Genomic DNA, 22,614 nt, shown 5'->3' with positions numbered 1-22,614 from the left:
CTTAGGAGTCAGCTGACTGTCATCAGAAAGGAACAGGAAAATGCTGCATGGACCAGAGAGAAAACCACTCCTCCTCACTGGACAGGAAAAGTGATGTGAGTGTCTTTGTTAGTTTAGGTCCCTGGCTATGAGTAGTGCCTGGCCCAGTTTTGAAACTGGACTTGCTAGTTTCAATGGTCACTCTCTGCTTTACTTAGAACTGTCCCAAGTGTATGCTCAAACATGGCACTTTGCATTTGGAAGTGGGTAAAGTGGCCATCTGAAGCAAAGACTCCGATTTTCCCCTCAAAGCCTAAAAGACTAAAAGAAAAACTACTTGCACAACAGAAAAAAAAAAATCCACCCCTCCTGAGGGTGGATCATCAGGTGGGAATGGATTTTGGAAGCTGACCCTGCTCACAAGGACTGCGTACTCTGTCATTGCACCTCCTCCTCTTCAAAGAGGGCACAGCAACCTCAGGAAGTCTGAGAACCCTCCAAAGTCACATGGCAAGTTAATGGCCCCCATGCCTAGGACATCCAGCCCTAAACATTCCAGCCTCTGGCTTTGCTTCAAGAGATACTCATTTCCAAAAAGGAGCCACTGCCAAGTTCTCAAAGGAATTACTTGGAGAAGTTGAAATGCAGAATAAAATAGAGAACTGGCTCCTGTTATACAAGAAAACCTGAGAGTCCAGAGCAAGTCTTAGCCAACACTGTGCCTATGATCCCCTCCTCCATCTCTGCCCTTCAAGCCTACCTTTTCTCCATGTTTGCCTCTGTCACTTATTGGTCTAAAGAAAGTGTGCAATGGAACAGAGGATGTTTCCCAATGGATGTGGGCTGCATCCCCCCTGACTACTACCCAGAGGATCAGTACCTTGGTGCACTAATACTTTCTAAAGTCAATCACAATTTCTTGAGAATTCAATTTGGGCAATGATTGGTCTCTGGAGACCACCTGATTTACATTAACCAAACTTAAAAGAATATGATATTTAAACTGGAATGTGCTCCAATATTTGTTCATAAAGAAAAACACGATTATAAAGTGGGTCTTGAGATCAGTGAACCACAAGTCCTTTTTCTTTTTCTTTTTTTTTTTTTTTTTTAGTACTTTTATTTGTAGATGGGCACAATACCTTTATTTTGTTTAGTTCTTTTATGTGGTGCTGGGGAATGAACCCAGTGCCTCATGCATGCTAGGCAAGCGCTCTACCATTGAGTCACAGCAGGAGCCACCACACAAGTCCTTTTTCTACAGGAAATCTTGTATAGGAAACCAAATTATATTGCAAAGGCTGTGTGCCAATCAAGGACACAGAAGAGTTGCACCATCTTAACAGGTACTGTTCTGAAAGGCCCCTGTTCCATGGAGGTGGCCATTCTACCTGGCCAGGTGTCTGCCCTGCAACTCTGACTCCTCTTTAAGCTCTGTTAACATCTTCTGTTTGGGCAAGTCTTGGCCTAGAACCTGTTTAGGGGAAATTGACTTGAATCATTATGCTTATCTGACATTTTCATTCTCAGGCATACTTTCATTTCTAAGTTTTAGAGATACACCCCATCATCTCCTGCCAAATACTGCCCATATTTAATCTAACATAAAAACTAGTCATTCTGATATTGGCCCATGATGCCTCAATCTGTGGCCCTACAAAGAACTTTTATAAGGAAAATTTTCCTCCTGGAAGCTGGGAAGACCTCAGAGACAAAAAAAGGGTGGGGAGGCACGGGAGTTGGACAAATGTCAGACCATTTCACCTAATCATCACAATTACCCTTCAAAATAAGCATTACTTCCCCCTTAATCTTTAGAAAGGTTAAGTACCTTCCAATGGAAAGGTCAGAGAGGGGAGCTGAGAGTCAACTAGACCTGTATGCATCCCACATCTGAGTACCCTCCCCATGGCACCTGCTGCCACCCCTGCATCCCAAAGTTCTCTCCCAATTTTCCTTAGTTCTTTAGGAATATTTTCTGGCAACAAGTGTTTTCCAAAGCTAAAGCAGCTCTGAGTCAGGCAGGATGACAGTTCAGGAGATGGTTCACTATGCTTTGGTTTCCTTAAGTGTAAAATCGAGATGATCATTGACTTCTTTTATACAATTATCATGAGAATTGAATAAATTATTAATACATGTTAAAAACACTGGGTTGGGGGTGTAGTTCAGTGGTAAAACACTTGCCCAGCATGCATGAGGCCCTGGGTTCAATCCCCAGTACAGGAAGGAAAAAAAGCACTCAATAAATATTAACTATTATTACGAAAGTCAGATTCCGTGAGTGAGTGTGTGTGCATGCTAAATACAGGACTCCTCAGAGCTTTTAGCATTTTGAATCCTTACTTGGCCTGGGGAAAGATAGTGGTACAATGTAGAGGACTGCTCAAACTTATTTAATGTCTGATAATTTTTCATTCAATGTCTTAGCATTGCCCAGAGTACTTTTTGGAGGAATTCATAGAATACTCTTTCCTCTAATATCATGCTTCTGGAAAATCTGTATCTCTCTTACAAGATTCTTATTTAAGTTATTTAGTTTGAACCATTTCCCTGTATAAGGAGAGTAGGTGAATTAGTACTAGTTAATCTTGCCTAATTCCTGTAAATGACTACAGCACTGTTGCCAATTGAGTGGGGCTGACAGGGCCATCTGCTTCTTCCTTCTATAAAGATTTGCACAGAGTTATTTGCGAAAGAGGAGTTCCAGCCATTGGACCCAACCCAGGAGCTCATATTTCCCCCAGAACTCTTGGTAAGATGAGTTGGGTGTTTTATGTGCTTGTTTAAATATAACCAGTTATGAACTCAGTTTTATAAATCCATCCATTTCCTTCCCGTGACACTGTCAAATTGTGGAAGTGGTTAATAGGATGGAGATTACTGTTCCCTCCCCAGTTCACCACCCCTGAGCCACCCCCCACCATGTTCCCTGAAGCCCCATCTGAGATTTTGTTAAAAAAAGATTACACCATTGCTTTCATCATTGTTATCTGGAATTTGTCCCTGTCAACTGTCCAGGTGATAAAGCACTGTAAGATCCTACTTGGTTTTTCTGACCACTCCAGTGTATTGGTCCCCAAAAGCACCCCATTCCTTACCCTCCCCTCTGTCAAAATCACAATCTTCATTCCCAAGCATTCTGTGTCACATTCTGAAAAACTCTTCTTTCTGAAGGTGTGCATTCATTCATTCAAAAATATTTGTCTGTTTAGCAACAAGCCAGCACTGTTCTAGGTACTGACATGAAGCAGGAAACCAAGCTAACAAAAAGCCCCACCCAAGAGAGCTTGCAGTCTGGTAAGAAAGACAGACAATAAGCAAAACAATAGATAGTTAATACAATGTGTCAACCAGTGAGAAGTGTGAAGGAGAAAAATAAAATAAGACAGAAGACTAGGATGCAGATAGTTGCCAGAGAAGACTTCTCTGAGAAGGTACCATAGGAAGAAAGTCTGGGAGGAAGTGAGGGAGCCAAAGATGTGCAAAGATGTACAAAGATGTGTGGGGCAAGAGCCATCCAGGCTGTGGGAACAGCAAGTGCAAAGTCCCCAAGGGTGAGAGAACAGCTGGCCTGGTCAAGGGACAGAGTGGAGGCTGGCAGGACTGGAGTCAAGTAAGCAAGGGGCAGCCTCTGCTGGACTGAATGCCACTCAGGTTTTACTCTGCAAAAGACAAGGAGCTATTAGGAAGGCCTGACAGAGGAGGGACATGCCCCTGCAGATGTTGCAATGGGATCATCCCAGCTGCTGTGTTCAGAGTAGTCTGCAAAGAGCCCAGCAGGGACTAATGTCTTCTTGAGGGGTGGTGGTTGGGACACGCTGCCAGAGGAAGCAGTGAAAAATGAGTGGATTCGGGATCATTTTGCAAGAAAACCTAACCAGCTTGCTGATGGATGTGATGTGGGCGTGAGAGAGAGAGATAGCAAGGCTGACCCCAGGGCTTTGGGCAGCTGAGAGAGTACAGCAATTTACAGCAAGGGAAAAACTTTAGAGAAACGGGTTATTTTTCCTTTTGGGGTTTCTTGTCAGATGCTTAGAAAGGGATTGGCTGGCAGGAGCTCTGCTTGAGACAGGTTAAATTTGAGAGGTTTGTTACATTAGTGCTCATTCAGATGTGAGTTTGCATTTCAGAGGCAAAGTCCAAAATAAAGATGTTAATTTAGAAGCATTGGTGTAGTTGTGATTTTTAAGACCATAAGACTGAATTATGCTAAATTAATCCACTCTGAGTGGTCAATGACAGGTACCAGCTTATTTTGTCACTTGCCTCCCCTCCCCCCCCCCGAAAAAAATTTAATTACAGGAATTTGAGTATTAGCCAATAGGTGTAGTGATCATCTTTCTGGGCAAGTGCAGCCCAGAACCCCCCAAATCTTTCTATTCCACCTGGATCCTTGTTATAACCCAGTAGGACTGGTTTGCACACAAGCACACACAGTTGCATTTGCCCTTAGAGGATGGCCGAGAACCCAGAAAAGGGAACTCTGACCTTCTATGGAGAGCGAGTTACCTGGATCTCCCCCGGGACCCTCCAGGATCTCCTGGAGCTGAAAACGAAACATCCAGAAGCCCCTCTGGTCCTGGGCAATACCTCACTGGGTGAGTGGCTGCAGTGGGTCTCATCCCACCATCAGGACTGAGCTGAACCTGCTGGTCTATTACTCTGTTCTTACTGCATGTTTTAGGAATAAAAAATCTCATTCTGTATAATAAAACCAGTGGTCTCCAAAGTTGGAAGTACTATACCTGATAGTATGCAAGGCGACTCCATGAGGGAGGGTGTAAGAAATACCAGGGTTTTAAAAAATCATTTAATTTATCTATCCTTTTTAAAAATATTTTATTAAGCCTACCTTCAAGTAGTATTATTTCACCTCGTGTAAATAACAATGTAAGAACCTTACAATTATATATTTTCAATTCCTCTCCCCCCAGTCTTTGTGCTATTATTGCATTATATTTTTAGTTTTTAATTTCAATCTATTTTTAATGGGTGCAATACAGTTATATATAAGAGTAAAATCAGTGTTATATGTTCTTATCTGCACATGACATAGTTTGGTTAATTTTCATTCTGCTGTTCCTCCCCTCTCCCATCCCTTCTCCCTCCCCCTCATCCCCCTTCCTCCACTCCACTGTTCTCCCTTCTGTTTTCAGATCCCCCCTTTTTTAAAAAATATTTTTAGTTGTCAATGAACCTTTATTTTATTTATTTATATGTGGTGCTAAGAATGGAACCCAGTGCCTCACACATGCTGGGCAAGTGCTCTACCAAGGAGCCACCACCCAGTCCCAGATTCCCCCTTTTTTGTTCCTTCTCTCTACCTTCTGCATGTGAAAGAAAACATTCAACCCTTGACTTTCTGAGTCTGGTTTATTTCACTCAGCATGATGTTCTCCAGTTCCATCCGTTGACCAGCCAATGACATAATTTCATTCTTCTTTATGCCTGAGTAAAACTCCATTTTACTCTTCTTTATCCAATCTTGCTTTGTTTTTGTTAAATATTGAGTAGACATTGTACAATTTTATAAAAATATTCATGAATATATTAACAATACATTGTACACCCAGGGACCACCCACACCCATCATTAAGAATTTGAATTTACCAAGAACTTGAAGGCTCCCATGTGCCAAACCACATTCCTTCCTTTCCTTCCCTTCTTGAAGGCCGTCCTTTGCCTACATGGCATGTTGGTCAATATTTTCCTTGTTTTTATGATTTTACCATGCATATTTGAATCTGTAAACAATGTCATTTAGTTTTGCATATTTCCAAACTCATACCAATAGCCCAACGCTTTTATTCTTTTGCAATTTGCTTTATTCATGCAATGTTCTTGACCTAAAATTCACCCCTATTGTTGCATGTAGCTGTGCTGTATTCTATTGTATGAACATGGAACAATTTGCCCCTCCATTCTATTACTTATGGACATCTGTTGAAATAGTTCCAGCTGTTTTCCAACTTGTGCTATTACAAATATTCTCATTTATGTCTCCTGGTACTTATGTACAAGAATGTTATAAGAATTTCCCACCCTTTTTATTTTCTATTTTTATATACATGTAGTGCATATCTAAATAAATAAATGCATATATTGGGAGAGCATCTGTAAATTTACTTGGCAAGGATGCAAGGTCATTGCCTTCACTTCTATACATATTTATTGTCAATTTATAAAATTCATATCTTTTGTGAGACTATTTCAATGCAAAATATATATATATATTTTTCTTTCCTGCCTCTAAAATATATTCACCCCTCAGGACCTGCAATGAAATCTCAAGGACACTTCCACCCAATTCTCCTTTCTCCTGCTAGAATTTCTGAGCTGAGTGTAGTGATGAAAACAAGTGATGGTAAGTGCCCGTTCTTCTTAGTAGATGTCAATGAAATGGTTCCTGTGCTAAGCTTACACCGGCCAAGTAATTCAAAGCCTCCTCATCCAGTTGTATATTGTCTGGCCTATTTCTACCTCTTTGTTTCTCTACTGTGATAGTACATCTCCATCGTGGCACTTGACTGTCAAAAGCTTTGCAGGGAATATGAGGTATCTGAATGTCATTCAAGATCTAGCGCTCACTACAGGAGTCTCACCTACAAAATTCCATGGTCTCAGAGACAAAAAAATTTACAGTATCACTTTGATGGAGATAGTAAGAAAAAACAGATGGAAAGGGGGTGAATGCAGGGGAAAAATTGTAGAAAGATTGTCTGGCACTCTCTTGCTACTCATTTTGAGGGAACAGTGGCAAAAGACCAAGTGGGACAAAGAAAACTCTACAGGCAAGCACCCCTAGTCACTTACCACACCCCTAAGTGTGCCACTAGTGTGGCGCTCTCTATCAGAGGAGGAGGGACCTGCAAAGTAGGAAGAAAGCATATAAGATTCACATTCAAGATGCACAACAAACCCTTTAGCACACACACACACATACACACACAAAAAAAAAAAAAAACTTATTTTACACTTTTCTTCATCCTCTGGAACTACTAGTCCTGTGCATGTATATAAATGCTCAGTCAATAGCTCATAAATGAATTAATGGAAAATATAAATGCATGAGTGGGTCAGGAACTTGAATGTAAATGGAATGCAGTAGAATAATGACCTTCTTAACCTGGGCAACAGGAAGGTTGACAGAACTGGAAGCTTTAATTAGGAATGACTCTAGCTCGCCCTGTGTTGGTGGGGACCAGTCGTGAGCAGGGGAGGGGGCCACCACAGCTGAACCTGCTGTACAGGAATCCTCTCTCTCTGGTCTCTCTGGTCTCTGGACCAGCAAGCCTGTTCTTCCCTGGCCTGACCCCATCCATTTCCACAAGAAAGGAGCCCTTCTTGGGTTTTGCCCAGCTTCAGTCTTTGGACAATTCAGGTAACATTGCTGGTGTGAGCAGAAGGAAAGGAATGAAAGAATGAGTGGACCGGGGGTATAGACAGTACGTCTAAGCAGAAGGTTAAGGCAGGAGGCCCTGGATCATCTAGGAATTATTTAGCTCTCCTGCTTTCAAACTTCTCTTTAACACTGTGACCCTATACTCAAGTCTTAAATAATACAAGTAAATTAAATAGACCACTCTACTTAAAGAAAGGGGAAGACTTTCCCCCATCCCTTCCTATCCAAAGTCCCTCAAATCTGTTCCAAGAGGGCCTCTGGACTACAACTCAAAATCCTCAGTATAATCCAAATCCTTAATTTTATAGATGGAGAAAGAGATGCAAAAAGAAAGATAGTCTGTGGTCCCCAGATTGTTTCTCCCAAGCCCACCCCACCACCTGTTTAATGACCATTTATTTTGACTGCTCAGTTTGGTCTCAGGTTGAAGTTGAGCCAGTCTGAAATCTAAGCCAACAAAGAGCATGAGTGCCCTCTAGTGGCGTCTAGGAACATTTCCATGCTTCTTAAACTTTTCTTATGACCCAGGAAAATTAAAGATATTCTGGAATAAACTGGAGCCGGATGTGCTCCCACCAGCACCCCTCAGGAAATAAATTTATGTTACTGTTGTTATTTTAACTTAAATATTTATTCAAATTTTTTATTTTTATCTATATACAAGACCCGTCTGGCTCAGTGTTCTTTTCTTCCCCCTGAAAATCTTTCATCTAGTAAGTGCTCCAAGAAACCACTGCACAGGCCCATGGACTCTGAGATGGGTGGAGTTAAGTGAAGCCCCCTTTCTGAGAATCAAAGTCCTTAGTCCCTTTTCAACTCCATTGGAATGCAAGCTAGGTTCTGTGACTAGAGAGGGAGTCAACTATAAACACAATTATAGAGAACAGGAGAGCCTCTCCCACAGAGAGGCAGCCATGTTGACAGTGGACACAGCCAAGCAAAAGCCCCAAAATGGATGATCTGACCTCAAACTGAGCTTAAAATATTTTTAGAACTCTGAAGATAGGACAGACAGCTGGCCTTTCACTTCCTCCTGAGGCTGGACTGCCAATTTCTACTTATGTCAAAATAGAGGTGGTGATGCTGGTCTGCATGAAGCCTCGGACCGTAATAACCACTAACAAAACCTATTGCATGTTTTTTCCATACTAAGAAAGCTCAAGTCTTCTCTTTGAGGAGAAGGAATTATATGACTGGAAGCAAACATAGTTTTCCTGAGATCCTGCAAAGATAAGGCCAGGGTTTTTGCAGAAGCTAAAAATCAGCCCCCAGCAGAACCTGGGTGACAAGGAGGCATAGACCATCACTGATGGGTCTGGGTGGGAACAAATCCATGAGACTGCCTTTCATGAGATGCAGAAGCAGGAAGAGGGCAGAGACTCCAGGCTGAGACATTCCAGGGAGGAGGGATAATTTAGTTACTTTTAGGCAAGAATCACTTAGAATAAGGATATTAAGGAGCAGCTGGTGGTCTCCCTAATTGATTGCATTAGCTCAGATTAGTGAGGCTGAGGGTGTTGTGGGTAGATGTTGGCAGAGGTAGAGGAAAGATCGTGCCCAGGACATTTTTAATATTGGTAAAACAGAGCTATGTGGAAGGTTGAGATGTACTCAAAGATTAATCAAGATAAAAATCCAAGCCCAACCTGAAACCTGACAAAAACAGATTAATACTTCCTAATCCTGCCAGTGATGTCAACCCCACCAGTGATGTCTAGTGTTTCATGCTGCAAATCCCAGGGGAGTGAAGGATTCATTTTAAAAAGGTTGGCTAAGTCATCTCCTGAAGGCTTGGGTGACCGCTTTTATATATATATATATATATGATTTTCTTTTTTATTGGTATGCTATCATTACACAAAGTAGGAGATTTTTTGTTGAATATTCATATATGCATATAATGAGCCTTGATTTGAGCCCCTTATCCCAAATGAAGAGAAACCCTGCAGTTTGGAACTAATATCCTGCCAATCCTCATAAGTACTGTGGCAACAGTTATCAAATGTTGAATTACTTCCTGGACAGTTAGCAAGTAGCCCGTTCAGTTCTCTTGGATGATGTCCCATTGCTTCCCTGTCCCCTCCCCAGGGAGCCCCACCTTCTTCACACCCAACACCACCCAACCTAAAGCCTAGGGCAGCTGTTTGCTTAAACTGTGTTCATGGGGCCTCGCTGGTGCCTCTCACAGAGCTCATTATCAAAGATTTTGAGCATCAGGTACCTGTAGAGGGTCAAAATCTGAAGTCAAAGCATCATTGATTTTAGACAATGACCTTGGGAATTGAATGTCATAGAGCCAGGCCCATTTTGCCTGTCCCCCCCGGCCCACACACACACACATACACAGTATGCCAATCACTATTATAATGAGTTTTTCAAAAGTCTTAGAGCTTACTCACAAGGCAACCAAGCATGTAGTGGGAGACTCAAGTTTCCAATTCACCTCCCTGAGGATAGGTTTAAAGATATAATGAGATAAAGAAGCAGGGTGATTTAAGGTGTGGGGAGAGGTGATTGAAGGTGAAGTGATCTGTGGTCCCCAGGTGCATAGTCAAACCTCATGGTTCCTCATGAGCTGTATGTTCAGAAAATGGCAGCATTAGCATGATCTGAGGGTGGAGCTTCCAGCCTTCTGAGATCAACAGGTCACTCACTGGGCACCTACACAGACCCATGTGAAGCTTTTGTGCTTTCAACAAAAGCAGCCTGAAGGTCCCTGAAAAGGAGCCCCAGCAACCATTGTCACCAGGACTCATTGTCATCAGCACCCATATGTCAGAGGTGTTATCTATAAGCAAGGCAAGGAGAGGCTCAACATAGAACTCCACTGTGTGAGTTTTAAAGCTAACTAAAGCCAATAACTAGGAGAGGAGCACAGGGACTTGGAGTCAAAGGAGGAAAACACACAATGGGTTGGTTAGTGTGAAAGAGACTCGGCCAGCTGAGTTTGTTGGCTGGTAATTATCCATATTAAGGCTCTGTTCCCCCATGGAGTCTTGGAGGTAGAGGTCCTATCCTTTTGATAGTTACATTCCTGAGAATGGCTCTCAGGCTCTTGAGAGATGCTTCTGAGCTACAGAAGATGCCTATCTCCAGTGTAAACCTTGCTTTTGGTAAATGCCCAGCAAATGGCCTTGGCCATTGAGCAAGGGCTCCTCCATTCTGCAACCTTTGCCAGTGTTAATGCCATTATATGTACCTCTTAATCACACAGCAACTTGCACAGCTTCACCATGGTCTGTTAGAAGGGAGTCATGGAAAGTTCTCGTAGGATCTACTACTGACTGTCATCTCTGGCATCCCTTCTCTCTAACCTCTATTTCCTCATATCTGTCAAGAAAAGGGTGTAATCCAGGGTTTCCCAGCCCTGGTTGCACTGGAGGTCACCTAGGGAGCCTTTTAAAAATCCCCATGCCCACTCAGGCATGGTAGCACATGCCTGTAATCCCAGCAGCTCAGGAAGCTGAGGTGGGAGGATTGCCAAAGCCAGCGTCAGCAAAAAGAGAGGCACTAAGCAATTCAGTGAGACCCTGTCTCTAAATAAAATACAAAATAGGGCTGGGGATGTGGCTGAGTGGTCAAGTGCCCCTAAATTCAATCCCCAGTAACCCTTACCCTCCAAAATATCCCCATGCCCAGAGACTCCAATTCAATTGATGTGGGAGTGAATGTTGGTGCCCTTTGAGTTCCCGCTGACCCTCCATGGAGCCAGTTGTAATGACTGAATGCTAAGACCCTGGTGCCAGGATTACAATTCTATTACTTCTTCCATGTCACACAAAACCAATTCATTTTCCAGGACTAACCATTGGTGCTGCCTGCAGCCTGGCCCAGGTGAAGGACATCTTGGCTGAGAGCATCTCTGAACTCCCAGAGGAGAAAACTCAGACATACCGGGCCCTTCTGAAGCACCTGCGGAGTCTGGCAGGCCAGCAAATCCGGAATATGGCGGTATGTTCCCTGCTTTCAATCATTGTGCACACCTCGCCTGTTTCTAAACCTCACTGAAATGTCAGAATATGTGTTGGCAGAATCAGTATGCCAAAAGGTCTCGGCAGATTAGTAAGTAAATCAATATTTAAAATTAACAAGTATTATTTAATAAAATATCCAGAAATGAGCTATAAGTCAAATTCAACAGAATGCCTAAACAGCAGCACAGATGAGAAAAAGCATGTCATGATTTTGTTACTTTCAATGGCAAGCCTGTCAAAGAACCTAACTTATTCTCAGGTTGCATTAACAGAAGCACCAAGGAGGATAGGCTTCTCTGGACTATGCAAACCACAAATGGAGAATATTGATCAGAAGAATGGAAAAGAAAAATGGTTAGGTTTTCAAAATATACATGCTCTCTCTGCTGCATACCCTAGATGGTGTTATTATCCTTGGGGTATGGGGAATCAGGGGAGGGCACGTTTCCTTTGAAAAAGCTCTCAAGTGATTCTAAAGAGTTCTGTCCCCAGTCAGGAACTCTGACTAGACCCTCTAGAGATGGTAGCAAGAGAGGGTGGAAACATAACAAAAAGGGATGGGGGGTAGACAAAGGGAGCATGAGAGATACCTTTCAATATTTATAAAACACTGGGGACAGATGTGCTTCTCCATAGATCACAAAGGGTAGAAATATGGCCCATAGTTGAGAGTCCAGCAAGGCATATTTCAGCTCAGGGGGGGAGGGAAATCTTGAAGATGAAGGTGTTCATAGAGGAGTAGCTTGGCAAGGGATACCTGCCCTCGCCTATATTCTAGTTCAGACCACGGGACTGGGAGGTCCTTGTGGATTGTGTCAGAGTGCAGGGAGGAGAGCACTTTATTGGCTGGGCGGTCATTTCCCTCCCGAGTTCTGAGGTGCTACAGGCTCCATCAGGTCTGAGTAAGGTCTCCCAAGCAGAACCAAGGGACAATCCTGCCACAGTGTGGGTTCCCCTGCCCCCCAATGTGGCCCACATGAAGACTGGTCATTCCAGAGCTCATGAGCATGAGGATGAGATCCTGAGTACCGAGGCAGGCTGGCAGCTCTGTGGCTGTACCTCAGCCACCTGCACTGTCAGAGCTGGCCACCAAGCCAAACTGCTTGGGTTCGAATCCCAGGGCTGCCATGTCCTAGCTGGGGACCTGGGTCAAGTTTCAGGATTTCTCTGTGCCCTCCATCCCGCTAGGTTGTAGGGATGATTGCTTGAGTAGGCATGTCAGAGACGTGACACTGCATGTCACACATGTGAAACATGCCCAGTGCTGAGGAAGGGTCAGTTATACTCACTTCTTCTTCTGATCCAAAGGAGTCAGAGAAGGGGGACTCCCTGACACCCTGAGCTGAGTCCCTTTGCAAGGGAAGAAAGGTCCAAACTGCCCAAGATGCCCCTTGACCCCTTCAGAGCCACTGAGAGAACCATAAGCAGGAGCTATGGGATAGAAGAATTGAGAGAGACTGATGCAGCTGTAACTTTCTCTTCTTAGTCCTTAGGGGGTCATATTATAAGCCGGCATTGCTATTCGGACCTGAATCCAATTCTTGCTGTGGGCAATGCCACCCTCAATCTGCTGTCAGAAGGTAAGCAATCCCTGAACACTCTGCACGCCACTTAGAGATTTAGTGTATTTTTCATGAATTTTTTTACGGAATTACTTTAAGTCAAGGCCCAGGTTCCTGCTGTCAATTCTCCATGGGGAGAACAGCTCATGGGGGACGGCACACTGATGTGAGGGGCAGCTGGGGGTTCTTTCTGACCCCCCACACAACATGTGTGCACACACAGTCCAGGACCACACCCACACTTAGCCTGGGTGTTAGCTCACTTGTTTGTGCTTGGCCAGCAAGCACCAGGGGTGGCATGTAAGGCTGGGGTGAGAGCAAGGTTGCAGTGAACACCCTGCCTGTGACCAGGGGACCACTCCTTGCTTCCTCCTCCTCATGGTCCTCCTCCACCAGCCCCCAGTCTGAGGCTGCCCACATCACACTCTTCCCCCTCAGGTGCTGCGTAAGAAGCCACGAGTCTGATGAGGAAACACAGCAGATGTTTCAAGGACATCATGGGTCCCTGGGGCGAGGGGGAAAGCAGTGATTGATTCTATTGATGAGAGGAACAGTTCCTTGGGGAAGCTCCCTGCTAAACCCCCATCCCAGTTCCCCAGGTGCCCTGTGCACTCACACTGCCTCTGGCTGCCCCAAGGATTCCAACACCCCCTTGACTAGAGGCTAACTCCAGGCCTGGCTGTGTTGCACACTTGACACATCCCATCTCTGATCCATACACCTCCCAGCAGGAAAGATGGGATGTGGTCTCAGTCCATTTGTGCTGAGACTGAGTAATTTACAAGGAACAGAAACATATTTCTCATGGTTCTGAAGACTGTGAGAACACAGTCTCCAACATCAAGTTGCTGACACCTGGGAGGGGCCTTCTTGCTGCATTTTCCCATGATGGAAGACAGAAAGGCAAGAGAGAGTAAAAAGGAGCCAAGCTCATTTTACCACCAATCCCACCCATGAATGTGGAGCCCACAGGCCTGATCATTTTTATTGTTGTTGTTGTTCTTGTTAGTTATACATGACAGTAGAGTGCATTTTGACATATCATACATACACGGAGTGTCATTTCCCATTCTTGTGGTTGTACATGATGTAGTGTTACACTGGTTATATATTCACATATGAACATAGGAAAGTTATGTTTGATTCATTCTACTGTCTTTTCCCCTCCCTTCCCTTCATTCCCCTTTGTCTAATCCAAAGTATTTCTATTCATGCTCCCACCCCATTTATTGTGTGTTAGCATCTGCGTATCAGAGAGAACATGGCCTGATTATCTTTTAAGGGTCACATTTCCTGTTTTGGGGGAGGAGTTGATTTTTTGGCTTTTTTTTTTTTTTTTTTTTGGTGGCACTGGAGATCAGACATAGGGTCTGTGCATACTGTGTAAGTGCTCTGTCACTGCTATACCTACAGTCGAAGGGTCACATCGCTTAATACCCTTATAACGATAATTAAATTTCATGGACTATGTGAGTTTTGGAGGGGACACGCTTTCCGACCATGGTAGGTGTCACTCCCAGTCTGTCTGATTTCCTGTTGAGTATGCACCCTCTCTTCCCTAGGCCATTCTGCCTTTCCCACAGGGCCTTCAGCTCTAGAACTCCCCTTCTGCTTCCCTCATCTACAACCTGTCAATACTCACTCACTCCCTCTGTCCCTCCCACTCACCCAGTGGGCCACTGACTAGCTGGCACCTCCTTGGTGCTGACAGTGCCCCAGGCATAGAGGAGCAGTCACAACCTCTGCCCATGCAGACTTCCAGGGTATGCCCACTCAGGCATGACATGCCTCCCTGAGGTTACTGCTGGCCAACATGGTTCTACCCCTCACTGCTGGGAATTCAGATGTGATGAGGAGAAGCTTGAGGATTAATGACAAGCATTCATCCCCTCATCATCCCATTTGTCTTTGAGGCCTGCAGTGAGGAAGGAGAGGTAGGGAATACCCTGTTGACCAAAGCCAGACTTTTATCTGAGTGCCCCAGGTCTGTGGTCTGAGATGACCCAGCTCAACCCCCAAAGACAAGAGAGAAGCCAAGACTCTGGGGCAGCCCAGTCACAACCCAGGGCCTTCTTCTACAATGGTACTAACTGTTCTTCTACCTGAGTATTCCTTGTTGTCTTCAGCTTATGGCCTCTGCTTTTCTAGCTCAACCAAAGCCGTCTCTGCCTCAGGGGTGGTAGGCCCTGCAGGGAAGGTAGCAGATCAGCCTACTGAATTAGCAGCAGGGCAGGTGGTCAGAGATCAACAGGGGCTCTCACAGTGTTCCCTGTCTCTCTCAATACACCTGCCTTCCAACCCACATAACACTAATGGTGCCAGGAATGGAACTCGTGTCCCTCCTGGGCTGCAATTTTGACCCCTTCTCAGCACATTCTTCAGTGCCTTGGGCCAGGTTTTCAAGCCAGAGGGCATGACTCTGATCACCAAAAGGTGACAGCTGAGCTGGAAGGAGGTTTTACACTCTGTTAAGGTCTGTAAACAAGTCAGGATGGCACCTGGTATTTTGCCAGAGAAATGTTAGAGTCTATAAACAAGTCTGGATGGCACCTGACAAAATGCCAGAGGGAGTGGTTTGTGAAGTAACAAAAGCGAGCCATTAAGTGTGGAGATTCCTTATTGGTTGACTGCTGTATCTATTTTATGCTAATTAGATAAGCTGTGTAAAATGTATAAATATCGCTCAGATCCTACAATAAACGGCTCCTATTCCTATTCATGCTGCATCAATCTACACAAATTGTTCGTGTCCCCCCCCCCTCCCCCCCGTTATTTTGCTGCAGCCGGACTGCGGCAACACTCTGCTCATTTTTCTTCAAAGTTTTAGGTATCTGTCTCTGGAGCCAACAGCAGCAAGAACAAAAAGCAAAACCAATAATCTGAAGTCTGTTAATAATGGAAACAGCCCTGTATCTGCTTCAGTTAGGTCTATGCCCCTATCCTAAGCTGTGGCGGGTTCTATTTAGCCAGCCCCTGCTGAAAGACCAGACCATGTGCCTGGTAGGCCTGCGGCACAGGTGACCTCAGTGCTCAAAGGGAATGGGTGATGTGCCATAGACTCAGACCTCTGCCTCGCTCTGTGCAGAGAAAGGGGATCTTCTACGCTCGCTGCCAACATTTAAAAGTGCAGAATAATCTTGCTTTTCTGGCTGTGACTGTGCAAAAAATATCATTTTCTTCCACAGAAGGTACGCGACAGATTCCTCTCAATGAACACTTTCTTGCTGGATTGGCAAGCGCAGACCTTAAGCCAGAGGAGATTTTGGAATCCGTGTATATCCCTCACTCTCGAAAGGTAAGAATTCCCACTGCTGTTTTTAAGTTGTTTTTCCCTTTTTATAATGGACTCCAGTCATCTTTGGAAATCTGAAAACAAATGTAAGGAAAATAACTCTGCCCTGAAAACCTGGCTCCTGTCCCACTGTGGATTGGATCAGCACCTCGGCCCTTGGACAGCCTGGAGCCAATAGCTCCAGGGGATGGATTTGAGGTTGTTGTTTCAGCTGTTGAGTGCAGCCTGGCTGAGGACCTGGGTCAGGCTTCCATGCCCCTGCATTCCCAGGGGTCAAAGCTCTCTGGCTGTGGAAAGGAGCTTCTCTACCTGACCCACAAGGAAATGGAGTCCAGAGCTTAGCCTCCGCACTCCTCACCCTTGCCAACCCCAACAGTTCATAGAAGAATGAGGATCCCCAGATGTTTGCTAGCACAGGACCCTTGGAGTTGATGTGGCCACATGGGTGGCTGTGAAGGTGACCCCTGCCCTCACTCTCTGTTCCTTTACCTGTCCCCAAAGCTGTACCTAAATCCAAGAGGAGAGTCTTTCCAGAGAGAAGGGTACAAGACACACACACACACACACACTCACATACACACAAACACACATACACAGATTCATAGCAATCTAAAACCAGAAGACAGGGCTAGGGATATAGCTCAGTGGTAGAGCCTAGCATGTTCAAGACTCTGGGTTCAATCTTAGCACAGAAAAAAAAAATTAAATAAAAATAAAATCAGGAGGCAGTTCAGTTTTAGAAGGTTTTGGAAGAGAAAAACAGGCAGACTCAAACATGAGCACCATTGGACCAGCACAGATGGAGAAGCCCTGCTGGGCACAGGCTGTCTTCATTGGCCTCATCTGGGCACACCAGCGGTCATGGCACCAAGGGGTCCACTGGGCAACCATCATCCCCTGCCCCTGCTCCTGATATAGGGTTCCCTAGTCCACAGCTGGAAAGCTCCACTAAGCTCCCCTTTGAGTTTTGCCAAATGAAAAAGTGATTTTTTTTCTACCAAAAAAAAAAAAAAAAAAACCGAGTTGTATCTCTTTGAATGTTCCAAGCCCCTGTATTCTTAGGGCTTCTCTGTCCTCCTGGGAGTCAAAGGCATCTGAAGCCTAGAGGGAGGAGCTCCTGCAGATCCAGCACAAGTTCATGTTCCTGATGCAAGCTTCTGCAGCATTCTGTGTAGAGCCATCCCAGGCTCAAAGGGAAAATGCAGAGACTCCTGATCCTTGAGGTGTCTGGGACCTTGGAGATAGGTCTTGGGAAGGACATTCTCACCTCGAACAAGAAGTCAGCCCGGTTGTCCTCCAATTGTGCTAAGTGTTGTCTGTGTCCCTTTTGAGTGATTCTAAGTGATTTAGTAGAGGCACCAAGAAACAGAAACCATGCTCTTCGTCCTGACTTATCCGATAACCCGGATTGATTTTTGTCTCCACAGTGGGAATTTGTGTTCGCTTTCCGTCAGGCCCAGTGCCTGCAAAATGCCTTGCCCGATGTCAATGCTGGCATGCGAGTCCTGTTCATAGAAGGCACAGACACCATTGAGGACCTGAGCATTGCCTACGGAGGTGTAGGGACTGCTACAGTCAGTGCACATAAATCTTGCCAGCAGCTCCTCGGCAGGTAAACAATGAGCCCTGCACCTTAAGGGTGAAACTTAACATTGAAAAAACAAGTGGAAATTTGGCATTGGCAAGTGTTGATAAAACCCTGGAAAGATGGAAACTCCTACTTATAAAATCACTGCTTGCTCCTTCTGTAATTTTGCTGAATGAATTAAACCTTATTTGACTTGGATGCCACTCTTTGGGTAAGGGACACAACAAAAATAGCCCAGGCCCAAGTTCAGCCAGCAGGCAATTATTCCCGGTCTGGCTGGCATTGTCTTATGTAAATCAACACTCAGCAAGCCACAGCAGTGTCCAAGCAGCACCTCATACTTCTACAATGTGGCATGTGCAATTTCTTCCTCAGCAAAGACAGTATCCAGTTCTGAATCCTGTTTGGTTCATAATGGGACTGGCCTAAATGGTCTGTTTAGTACTTGTTTAGTTTAGTCTGTTTAGTTCTTCTATCTTCTAGCTCTGGAACTTTCTTGATTTATGTTGCAATGGAACAGGTCCCTTACTCACCCTGTCATGAAAGTTGGGCCAATTGAAGCAGCCTCCCTAGGCCTCAATTTTCCATAGAGGTTGGATAAGGTGATATCTAAGTTCCCTTACAACTCTAAAAAGGAAATTCTGGGATCTCTAAAATGCTACCTTCTGGTATCTAGCATATGCCATGCAATAAAGACTGCCCTTTAACTGGCTTCTTCCTCCCTCTGTGCTACCAGGCACTGGAATGAGCTGATGCTGGACGAGGCTTGCAGGTTGGTTCTGGATGAAGTCTCCCTCCCAGGCTCAGCTCCGGGTGGCAAGGTGGAGTTCAAGAGGACTCTAGTAGTCAGCTTCCTCTTCAAGTTCTACCTAAAGGTTTTGAAGGAACTGAAGACCCTAGTAAGACAATCCTCTGTGCCTGTAAGTGCTCTAATGTATTTTGCTAGCCATCCTGTAACAAAGCACCACAGACTGGGTGGGTGGCTTAAACAGCAGACATTTATTATCTCACTAATCTGGAGGCTTAGTCCTTGGTCAAGGTATCAGCAGAGTTGGTTCCTGCTGAGGGCTGTGAGAGTTGTCTCTGTGGCTCTTACCTAGCTTCTGGCAGTGGCTGGCCATCTCTGGGGTTTGTTTAGCCTGTAGGGGAACATCTCCGACTCTGCCTTCACAAGGCCTTCTCCTTGTGAACATGTCTGTGCCAAAATTTCCCCTTCTGATAAGGATAGCAGCCATATTGGACCAGGATCCATCCTTATGATCTCATTTCAACTTGATGACCTCTGCAGTATCTACCTTGTTTGGATAAAGTCAAATTCTGAGATACTGAGGATTAGGACTCTAACTTATAAATTTGGAAGGACACACTTGGACCCATGATATTTGTCTCTTATTAGCTCCTTGCAGTCATATGCCCCCACTTCCCTACTGCTTTCATTCACTCTTGTGGGCAGTCTATGCTGTTACCTGTCACCTGTTTTGGTCCCAGCCTGTTCCTGGGATTCAGCCTCAAAGTGCTACATGAGGCTCAGGGTGCCAAACTATCTTCAGGCCACAGTTCACCTTGTGCCCAGAGCACTCAAATATCTGGTGCTCCTTTCTCCAGCAACATACAGCTTTTTTCTTTTAAAGTAAAAATGATTGGCCAGGCATGGTGGCACATGCCTGTAATCCCAGTGGCTCAGGAGGCTGAAGCAGGAGGATCAAGAGTTCAAAGCCAGACTCAGCAAAAGCAAGGCACTAAGCAACTCAATGAGACCCTGTCTCTAAATAAAATACAAAATAGGGCTGGGGATGTGGCTCAGTGGTCAAGTGCCCTAAATAAAATAAAATGAAAATTAAAATACTTGATTGATATATAATTTATCTCCAATAAAATTCATTGTTTAAGTTTAGTGAATTTTGGCAATGTGTATAACTACATAGCCACCATCTCAGACTAAACATATGTTTTAAACAATGTTAATTCCACCAGCCCAACCCAGCCCAGGCAGTCACTGATCTGCTTTGTGGTACTATATATTCATTTTGCTTATTCTAGAATTGCGAATGCAACATAAAATGTAAAATAAAATGTTATTTTTCAAAAAGACCAAAACTGATCTGTTCCAAAGCCCATGATCAGATTAAATTTCTGCAAATAAAAAAAAAAGACCAAAACTGATGTGTTTTGAATACTATTATACTAATATTTAAGTAGATTTCTAGATTATCTGATTGTAAACTTCTGGGGGAAAAAATTTACTTTTCTTTTTCTAGAATGAATTAAGCAAATTATCCTTTCTCTTCTCCTCCTTTTTTCTTCCTCCTTTCCATCCCCTGACCATAATTACAACTTTTTCCCATGATTACAACTCTCTCCCAACCCTGTACCCTGTTCCAGCCACCCCTACCCCCGCAGCCTGCTGTTCTAAAACATCTGCATTTCAGTGACTCGGATGAAGACCTGCTATTTAATTTCTGAGTCAAGACACTTGACATGTTTCACTGATGCACGATTCTGCTGCTGTCCCAGAAAAGCTGAGTTCCTGAGAAAAGCAATCAGGACTTTGGCCTTTTTGTAGACAGCAGCTTATTCTGGGATGGCTTATCCTGTCCAACATTTTCTCCCCACCACCCATAGCCTCTGCCCCAGCTCACCAGCTGGCCGCTCCCTCCAGGTGACAGGGAAACAGATTCAAACCAGTCAGGCCAGGTCCTTATTGTGTGGGAAAGGACAAGGGTGTGGGGGTCATAAAAAGCAAAACCCTGGGGCGCACTGTGGACTTTGGTTATGTGAGAGTAACATTTGTCAAGTTACTCTCACATAAACCCAAACCCAACTTAATCTAGACTAACCAGCCTCTTTTCGTTGTGCTGAATCATCGCAGGGCAGCAGTCGTTATCCGGAAATTTCAGATGGGTTCCTAAGTGCTCTAGAAGATTTCCCAGTCACAATACCCCAGGGAGTCCAAACATACCAGGTCAGTGAGTCTCATTTTACAGAAACCTAAACACAAAAAGATAAGCTGGAATTGCATAAAATGAGCAAGTTTTTCAGAGTTGTGATTTTGAGTTTTGACTTTCCAGTGGTTCCTATGTCCAAGTCAGGGTGACTCTGGAATCCAAGCTCAGGCCTAAGCTGCCACTAGATGTACTTAAGGTTGACTGATCTACAGACTAATAATTATAGTCTTTTCAAAGAGATGTTCTTTGGGCATTTGTTTCATATTTACTCAGAAGTGCAGCTGAGCAGAAGGTTCAGCCTCTGGCCCTGATTGCAAAAGTTTAATCACCAATCAGCAAGCAAGAGCCCTTCAGGTAACTGAACTCACTCTTCTGGAAGGACAATTTAACAATTATCCATTTTTACTGAGGCACAGTCCCTCCCCTACCCCAACACACACACACACACACACACACACACACACACACACACACCTCTTCCTGAGAACAGCTCCAGAATAAACTTTTAAATCTTTCTCTGTCTCTTTATACTCCTGCTGATGTCTTTGTGCCACTTCCAGAGGTGGCCAGGACATCGTAATCTGGATCTGGGGGACTCCATAACCAATCCCCTACCCTTTACCAGAGGCCATGAGGGTTAATACTCAGGCTTCTGACTTGGATTTTGGTCCCTCATTGGGAACTAAATCCCTATAGGCCTTATCTTGATTCTTTAAATGTGGACAGGTGGATCACTAAACCTGTGAGCAAGCAGAACAAGGAGACCCTCTAAAATGATGGCACCACAAAAGAAGAAGGTGGAGTGCCCCTTTACCTATTTCACTATTTTGCCAAAGGCTGGCCTGCCTATGGCATTGCCACATAACTGAATGACAATTCTCCAGTCTAGTTACAACACTAAGTTGTCACACTAGTCATCTGACCTGCTCCAGTGCTCTTTGCCTGAGAATACCACCCGGTTGCTCAGTCCTGAATCAGGAGTGCCTGTGATTGGCCAGGCCACTTGTGGAGATGTAAGGTTTTTAGAGCAACTCTTGTCTTCCTCTACAGAAAGTGGATTCTCACCAACCTCTTCGAGATCCAGTTGGACGCCCCATCATGCACCTGTCAGGTCTTAAACATGCCACGGGGGAAGCCATATTTTGTGATGACATTCCCAGGGTGGATAAAGAACTTTTCATGGCTTTGGTGACCAGTACCAGGGCTCATGCAAAAATTATGTAAGTAAATCAAAAATTTTTTAAAAGCATAGCTAGGGATTCCTTCATAAGAACTCGCCTGTTTCATCTACGATGTCATATACTCAAAGAACCTACAATGAAACAAATAAAGAAAAGGTCACAAGGCCCCAGAGGAGAAAGATTACTATCATAAAATAGAGATACAGTCAGTCATAGGCCTCTTGTTTCCTTCCTAACCTCACAAGACGTGTCCCTGCTGTAGCCTCAGACTGATCTCAAAGGAGTATCTCTGATGCAGGGCTGATATGCAGCTGGTGGAAAACATTGTAGCACACTTCATTATTCAACAATGACCAATATTTTAAGCTTCCAGAGAAGCCAGTCACACTGCCCCTCCCCTAGCACTTGTCACCCCCTACACACAACTGGAAAGTTACTCCCTAGCCCAGTAGGGGGATCCCCTGAACCCAACTCCATGTTAGGTCCATTCTGACTGATCAGGGTGAATTCACTGTTATACGTTCTTATTTTCAACCATGTTCTGTTATGGGGCAAGACACTCAGAAAACACACCAAGTCCCAGCTTTGTCTGAATTGCAGAGTCTTTATTATCTGGCCAGTGACTGCTTCCTGCAGGACCCCAAACTTTCTCTGCAAGGAACAGCCTCAAGCCTGAGGGTTTTAGGAT

General features: G+C 44.5%; 1 protein-coding gene across 1 annotated transcript in view; it reads left to right on the top strand.

Moving 5' to 3' along the window:
• LOC143407525 (aldehyde oxidase 2) overlaps positions 1-22,614 on the top strand; it is a 67,600-nt gene that overhangs the window by 11,617 nt on the left and 33,369 nt on the right. The window contains exons 8-18 of the mRNA XM_076866837.2: positions 6-95; positions 2,654-2,734; positions 4,436-4,580; positions 6,254-6,346; positions 11,184-11,335; positions 12,845-12,938; positions 16,106-16,215; positions 17,640-17,824; positions 18,537-18,699; positions 20,670-20,762; positions 21,796-21,965. Of these exons, the coding sequence (XP_076722952.2) occupies positions 6-95; positions 2,654-2,734; positions 4,436-4,580; positions 6,254-6,346; positions 11,184-11,335; positions 12,845-12,938; positions 16,106-16,215; positions 17,640-17,824; positions 18,537-18,699; positions 20,670-20,762; positions 21,796-21,965 (1,376 nt within the window). The remainder of the gene's footprint in view (positions 1-5; positions 96-2,653; positions 2,735-4,435; positions 4,581-6,253; positions 6,347-11,183; positions 11,336-12,844; positions 12,939-16,105; positions 16,216-17,639; positions 17,825-18,536; positions 18,700-20,669; positions 20,763-21,795; positions 21,966-22,614) is intronic.

The sequence above is a fragment of the Callospermophilus lateralis genome, chromosome 9, assembly GCF_048772815.1.
Source record: "Callospermophilus lateralis isolate mCalLat2 chromosome 9, mCalLat2.hap1, whole genome shotgun sequence".
Lineage (NCBI taxonomy): Eukaryota > Metazoa > Chordata > Mammalia > Rodentia > Sciuridae > Callospermophilus > Callospermophilus lateralis.
Note: the sequence above shows the minus strand (reverse complement) of the source record. Positions and strands in the feature narration are given on the sequence as shown.